Source organism: Lipotes vexillifer, unplaced genomic scaffold, assembly GCF_000442215.2.
Source record: "Lipotes vexillifer unplaced genomic scaffold, Lipotes_vexillifer_v1.1 scaffold141, whole genome shotgun sequence".
In the NCBI taxonomy this organism is placed as follows: Eukaryota; Metazoa; Chordata; class Mammalia; order Artiodactyla; family Lipotidae; genus Lipotes; species Lipotes vexillifer.
The window spans coordinates 429,710-437,666 of NW_006792108.1; the positions used below are offsets into that span (position 1 = coordinate 429,710).

At 40.3% G+C, this 7,957-nt stretch overlaps 1 protein-coding gene across 2 annotated transcripts in view; it reads left to right on the forward strand.

Annotated features, from left to right (window-relative positions):
* The first annotated feature begins 5,053 nt into the window (after nt 1-5,053).
* SLC17A8 (solute carrier family 17 member 8) overlaps nt 5,054-7,957 on the forward strand; it is a 49,172-nt gene continuing 46,268 nt past the window's right edge. The window contains exon 1 of one of the 2 annotated variants that reach the window (XM_007465328.1): nt 5,054-5,160. In XM_007465328.1, coding sequence (XP_007465390.1) covers nt 5,060-5,160 — 101 coding nt within the window. In that variant the 5' untranslated portion in view covers nt 5,054-5,059. The remainder of the gene's footprint in view (nt 5,161-7,957) is intronic. The other variant, XM_007465327.1, reaches the window with a different exon arrangement.

Consider the following 7,957-nt stretch of genomic DNA (forward strand, 5'->3'; position numbering starts at 1 on the left):
TTTCCCCCAGATGCCATGCTCTCTCATGCAAGTTTTTGCTCCTACATTTTTTTTCTTTAGTTTGCCTCACTCTTTCATCCCTGAAAGCTTATACTATCATCCCCTCTTCTAGGAAACCCTCTCCCACTCCCTTAGTGAGCTAATTTAGGTGTCCTTACCTGTGCTCCCACTACCACATGTGTCACTCACCACACCATATGGACTCATTCATTTTCTGGTTTGTTTCTTTAAGGGAAATATCACAGTTCAGCCTATATCACCAGTGTCTCAAAAAGGCCTGCCACATAGTAGGCCCTCATGAGAAGGAACAAATTAATAAAACGAGCCTCGGTTCTGGAAAGTCTGGCTTTATATTTTCTTGTCTCTATTATCAACAGCTCTAGTGTAGAAGTTAGGAGTTCAGGCTCTGATGCCAGACTTCCTGGGTCTGTATCCCATCTCTGCCTAGTTTCCTAATTGTGCAAACTTGAGTAAGTTGACTTAAAATCTCTGTGCCTCAGTTTCCTTATCTGTAGGTGGTATAAAACGGTACCTACCTGAGAGAGTCGTTGTAGGGATTAAATGAGTTAAGTGCATAAAGTTTGGCACCTAGCGGGTGTTCCATAAGTGTTAGTTATTATTATCATCAAACATCTAAATCACTGCCAAAAAAACCTTTGCAGATTCAGGTGTGTGTCATGAGCACTACATTCTGCAGAAAAGGTTTGTGCTCTTAGCAGTCATTGACCCTTAAAAGAGAGTCACATGGTCTTTGCCTAGTGGTGCTTCCATTGTGTGCTCTAAGAGATTAGTAACCTAAAGTTATCTGGGGTTTGAGGAATGGGTTAGAAGCTTCACCAGGGATGTTTTCTATAGCAAGAGAGTGTGTTTATCATATTTTATTTTGATTGTATTCGATGAATGAGTGAGCTTTTTGGAGACAGGTGAAGACATTTTGGTGGAGTGATTAGATATGTGATTTCCTGGAGTCTTAGCATTCTCATCCTTGAGGAGTTGTGGGTGGCAAGGTTGGTGGCCTGAAAATATCCTTTTAAGAGCACAGGGCTGGATAGGGGTTTTTTTTTGCAGAAACTGATAAACTGCCTCTGAAATTTGTGTGGAAATACAAAAGACTTAGAATAGCCAAAGCAATTTTAATAAAAGAACAAAGTTGGAGGACTTTCATTTCCCAATTTCAAAACTTACTCTATAAAGCTACAGTCAACAGAGTGTGATATTGGTAGAAGGATAGACATAAAGATCAATGAAACAGAATTGAGAGTCCAGAAATAATTTTTAATATTTATGTTCCATTGATTTTTGACAAGGGTGCTAAGGCAATTCATTGGAGAAAGGATAGCCTTTCTAACAAATGGTGCTGGGACAACTGGATATCCACATGGAAAAAAGATGAACTTAGGGCTTCCCTAGTGGCACAGTGGTTAAGAATCCACCTGTCAATGCAGGGGACACAGGTTCAATCCCTGGTCCAGGAAGATCCTACAGGCTGCAGAGCAGCGAAGCCCGTGTGTCACAACTACTGAAGCCCGCGTGCTCTAGGACCCGAGTGCTGCAGCTACTGAAGCCCATGTGCCTAGAGCTCGTGCTCCGCAACAAGAGAAGCCACCGCAATGAGAAGCCCACGCAATGCAATGAAGAGTAGCTCCCACTCACCACAACTAGAAAAAGCCTGCGCACAGCAACGAAGACCCAACGCAGCCAAAAAAAAAAAAAAAAAAAAAAAAAATGAAGAGTAGCTCCCACTCACCACAACTAGAAAAAGCCTGCGCACAGCAACGAAGACCCAACGCAGCCAAAAAAAAAAAAAAAAAAGATGAACTTAGACGTTTACCTTATAGCATACATAAAAATGAATTCAAAATGGATCATAGACTTAAATGTCAGAGCTAAAACAATTAAACTTTTAGAAAAAAAATTGGAGAAAATCTTCAAGACCTCAGGTTAGGCAAAAATTTCTTACAAGACACAGTCTATGTAAGAACAAAAACTGATACATTGGACCTCACCCCATCAAAATTTTAAATGTTTGCACTTAAAAATATAGCATAAAGAAAATGAAAAGACAAACAGTAGACTGGGAGACAATATTTGCAAGTCGTATTATCTGATAAAGAATTTGTATTGAGAATATACACTCATACACCTCAATAATAAGGCAAAAAACTCATTTTAAAAATGGGCAAAATATTTGAATAGAAATTTTACCAAAAAAGATACACCAGTGACAAATAAGCACATGACAACATGGCCAATGCCATTAGTCATCAGAGAAATGCAAACTAAAACCACAATGAGATACCATTTTATACCCACTTGAATGGTTATACAAAAAAAAAAACAGACAACAAATATTGGTGAGGATGTCAGAAATGGGAGTCCTCATGTATGCTACTGGGAATGTAAAATAGTGCTGCCGCTTTGGAAAATAATTTGGCCATTTCTTAAAAGTTTAAACATATACTTGCCATACAATCCACCAATTCCACTCCTAGGTATTTCCCCAAGAGAAATGAAAAGATTTTTCCACAGAAAGATTTGCACACAAATGTTCTTAACAATTGTATTCATGATAGCCAGAGATTGGAAGCAACGTAAATGTCCATCAATGGATAGACACAAGGTGGTATGTCCATACAATAAAATATACCACAGAAAGCAGAAAAGGAGGCACAAACTACTGACACAAGTTGTGACATGGACAATTCTGAAAATCATCATATTAAATGGAAGAAGCTAGACACAAGAGACAATATATCGTATGGTATATAGTGTGTTGATGCCATTTATATGAAATGTCTAGTAAAGGCAAATCTATAGAGAGAGAAAGATTGATGGTTGCCTGGGGCAGTGTGGGGTATGGGAGATGGGGACTAACAGTGAATATGAGGGATATTTTTGGGATGATAGAAATGTTCTACCTGCTTTGTGCTTTATGGTGATGCTTCCACAACCTGGTAAATTTACTAAAAATCATTGATTGTCCACTTGAAATAGGTGAATTGTGTGATATGCAAAATATACCTCAGTAAAGTCAGAGGAGGTAGTATGGGGTGTGGGGGGGGTGGAAGAAAGGAGGAGGAGAGAGAGAGACAGAGACAGAGACAAATGAGAATAGGACTGCATGGAGCCAAGCTGTGTGGATCTGAAATAGCAAGTCTAACCTCTCTTTGCCTCAGTTTCCTGTCAGTGAAGTTGGGGAAAATAACAATTAACTATCCACAAAGTAGTGTTGGAAAGATTGTGATAATATGTAAACAATGCTTAACACAAAGTTTGGACCATAAAAAGAGCTCAACAAATATTAACCATAATAAAAATAATTATTATTATTGGTGGTAGTATTTAACCTACTGAGGATCCAGCTCTGATTTATATCAACTAAATTCAAATCCTGGAGAAGGATTTGGACTACGACTGCAGAGGGCAGCGACTCATCTTGTGGAAATGACTCTGGGGGAATCTGAGAGTCTAAAGCACAGGATTTGTCAGTCACCTGCAGGCTGGGGGTTGGAGCACTGGAGCCTCACAGATGAAGGCTGTTTCTTCATGGCAGCATCATTTATGGAGGGGTCATCCTGCCACCCATCAGTGTGGGAGCAACATGTGCTATTTCTACTCCAGTCCAACAATGATTTATGTTATACCACTACATGTCAGATCCTATTGGCTTCGAGGACAGGTGATTTGGGGGCACAGAGGAAGGATACCTAACCTTGTGTATGAGGGTCTCTAGAGGAAGTGATATCCCTGTGAGACTTAAAAATCCCTTGACATGGGGCTTCCCTGGTGGCGCAGTGGTTTAGAGTCCGCCTGCCGATGCAGAGGACACGGGTTCGTGCCCCGGTCCAGGAAGATCCCACATGCCGCAGAGCGGCTGGGCCCGTGAGCCATGGCCGCTGAGCCTGTGCGTCCAGAGCCTGTGCTCTGCAACGGGAGAGGCCACAGCAGTGAGAGGCCCGCGTCCCGCAAAAAAAAAAAAAAGAATCCCTCGACATTTCCCAGATGAAGGGTGAGGAGAGTTATCCAGACAGAGGCTACAGTCTGAGTAAACCTCAGAGGTGATAGGGAGCTTGCTGAATTCAGTGAAAAGCTGACATAAAGAGCAGAGTGACAAGAAACAAGGCTGGAGCCCCACAGAGGGCCTTGTGTGCCATGATAAAGAATTTAGACCTATCCTGAGGATGAAGAGCATTAAGCAGGTTCTAGGACCTGCTCTGTCATCTTCAGTTCAGTGGTCCCAGTGGCACTTACACACCACACCTTGAGTGATCCTGCTGTTGATCAGGACCAGATAAATGCCCTCCTAGAGGTTTGTGGCCTGGGTTTTGCATTTAGCCTCCTCAAGTGCAAGTGTTTCTGGTGTCTCACAGAAAAAGTGTTTCACGCCTCCCTCGAGAGGCATAAGAGGCCATAATGTGGTCGCTGAGAGCCTGTCTTAGGGGCCAGACCTCAGAAAAGCAGAGGACTTGTGAATGTTTCACACACTTCGCCCTGGGTGCCTGCTCTGGCTGAGAGTGCATTAAAAGCCCCAGCGACCGAGGGGCAGGTATTGTCCTGGTTACTATGGCATCACCTTGGAAAGGATCACTCAGGGAAAGCCACAGCTGAGCCGAGTGAGCCAGGAGGGGAATGTGGTCTGAAGCAGCAGGAGGGGCTGGAGATAGGCTGCAGGTGCTGTCGCTGGTCTCGGGACACCTCGTGGGCTGGAACCCACTTTAGCTTCTCCAGCTGCAGCCCAGGGCAGTAGCTGGGCTGCGCTCAGCCTGAGAGTGGCTGCCTGAGACAGCACCACAGGCTGCTGCTGAGCTGGGAGCTGAGAGGGGCCGAATTCCCAGTCACATACCACTTGGCCTCTCCTTTTTTTGGCAGGGGGTGTTGTCTCATCTTGAAAGATCTGGGCTGGGTTTCATCTTCTTTTTGATTTTAAGTAGTCACCTGTATGAGAACTGACTTCCAGGTGTTCATCGAGGAAAGCAGAGTGGTCCCCACGCTGGAAATGAGAAAGGATGACAATTTCCGAGACTGACTGTTGACGGCTTGGAGATACCCCCTTTTCAAAATGCCTTTTAAAGCATTTGATACCTTCAAAGAAAAATTTCTGAAACCTGGAAAGGAAGGAGTGAAGAATGCTGTGGGGGATTCGTTGGGGATTTTACAAAGGTAAAGTCTGAATGCAAACTTTAGATTTCTTTCTGAGTAGCTTCACATTGCCGGTGTTTGAAAGAGTGTGCTTCAGGTTTTTAAAGCCACATTTAAAAAAGGAGTGAGTGGGTCAGATTAAAGGGCTTCTGGAGCCCCTTCTTGCTCCCACAGACTATGTGCCTAGAGGAAAAGATGCATCAGAACGATAAGGTTGAATTAGGAAAACATCAAGACAAACATTCTGCTTATACAGTAGGATTAGCACTTACTGAAGATGGTAATATTGCATTATTGTGTGTTTGGCATTGAATTAGAAAAGATTTAGGGAGATAATATTTCATGTTAATTCAATACTAATAACAAAATCAGGAACCACTTTATATGGCTATGCTCTGAGCTGAAATAATTTTTAAGAAGTTTTCACTTCATTTTTCACTATAAATGAAAATTAGGTATTTGCAAATTGTGTAGCTTGTAATATAAACTATATAAAGTGGTTCTTGATTGGGTAGTTTTCAAAGAGAAAGATAATTACACAATGGTGTGAAGAAAGTAACTTAAAAAATTAGTATTTAAAGCAGAAAATCTTACATGATTAAGTGGGAAAGTGTTAAGTACTATCATTGAATTGAATGTTTTTGTCCAAACCAAAAAATAAATCTTTTTTTAAAAAGTAAAATATATTACCGTTGGAAGAGAGTTTGCCATAAATGAATGAAATGATGTGATATTTTAATTTGTGATTTTTAAAAGTAGACATAGTAAATGCCTTCCTAGGTCTTATAGATGAATTAATAAGCAGTCCTTATGTGCAAGGTAAAATGACTCCTTTAATGTCTCTGACATAAATAAATGTGAAAATATCCTTGATAAGTTTTTTATGATTATTTCTAATCCTGGTGAGTGAAAAATGCCACTTAGCATCTCCTTTTAACTTTTCTATGTTTTCTCTTAAATTTAAAAACTAGCATTTGAAGGACTATTTCTAGGCACACTGAGATTCATTCCACTTCTTGTATTTTATAACACAGGGGCTCCTGTCAGTGTTAAATTTTCCATTGTTATCACTCTTGATGAGCTTAGCAGGAGAACTGGGTTGGGCACCTTATTATTTTGGTAATTAAAAACAAAAACTTTCCATCAGACCTACAGTGAATTATCACATATAGATGAAAACCTACCTCAGTGACAGCAGGATAAACCAGCCAAACACAGGAAATGATTACAATAACCTATTCTTTTAAGAGTGTTTTATCCTTCCATTGAGCACTCCCAGGTAACATCTTATGGTGGTGTTCATTTGATTAAAAATGCAAAAGGAAGGCACAGTGGCTTAACTGGCATATTCAAGTGATGACAAAGGAATCTGACAAAGTCAGGAATAAAAACCACGACTTTGGACTAGTCACCATTAACAATCACCAAACTCTGTGCCTTAGTTTATAAAATACTCAACCAAAAGTACTTAGGAGTGTTCTTTTCCAACTTTGTTTTTTTAATCACTTTTTTTCAGTAAGGGACTTATCCTAAATGCTGGTTTTACTGTGTTTGATTGGATGATCCAAACTTGAAGATCCTTTTGTTTACCAGATTGGTTTACTTAGGGATATAACAAAATCAGTAATTTCCAAGTTGTGTGACCTCAACCCCAAATTAAGTTATGTGTCTAGGACTCTGAAGAGTTTCCTCAGAGCTGCATCATGGAACAATATAAAAGCAGCTATACACTAAATGAATGCTAGATACTATCATTGTTGTCATAATTGTAGGATGAAGGTTTTTAGAATCAATAAAGCCAAACTTGCACCTCTTCTTTCACTGATCCCTAGAGAGACACGATTGGCAAAGGAAGGGAACAAAAGGCATTAATTGACCGTCGATCTAAGTTGACGGATCCTCAGCTCTAGTGGTCTTTGAGCAATGCTCCAGAATTAGGGCTCCTCCAGCAAAAACAGCTCTGCCACGCACTTGGTGTTAACCTCAAGTCTATAAGATAATTATATAAAGTGCCTTGCCCAGAGCCTGGCATGTAATGGACATTCCCTCCCCTCATTGATTTTTACATAAAACCAGTTGACGGAATCCAATGTGAAAAAAAAGACCTTAAAGAAGTGTTTTCTGTTTTGTAAGGGGCAGGAATATTGGGAAGTTAGAAATCCCGACTTTCTAACTTAGCAATCAGTATAAATCATAAATGTCTAATAATGTTTAAGGCTAAGATCATCATCTAGATGGCATTTTTAGATATTTTTTAATCACGGAGTGTTCCTCTTGGTCAGGGGAGTGGCAGATGCACAGGAAAGCATCTGAAGTTTGCACATGGGGCTGATTAGAGCCAGGCATTATTAATCTTTCTGGAGAACAGTCATTGATAAGAAGCAGCTGAACAATTCATCAGCTAAACGTACAATAATATTTTTCAAATGTAGGAAGAAAGATGATGCATTCACTTATCGTCCAGTATTGGAACAGATAGACAGCATTACATTTGGAAATTCATGTCCAAAAACTGATATACAGATATTTTTCAACTTAGAAGATAATATGAGTACCCTCTAATTGCTTATGTGTAATAAATGATAATAATAAACACTTAGTATGTTCCAGGTACCATAAAATTATTTAATTCTATTAACAATCCTGTGAGGTAGGGCTGATTATAATCACGGTTTTACAGATGAGAAAACTGAGGCACAGAGAGGTTAAGTAAATTGCCCACAGCTTATAAGTGGCAGAGCTGGGTTTCAGACCAGACATTTCTGCCCACCATTCTTAATCATTACACTATGCTGCACTTTAATCAACTGTCCGCTCT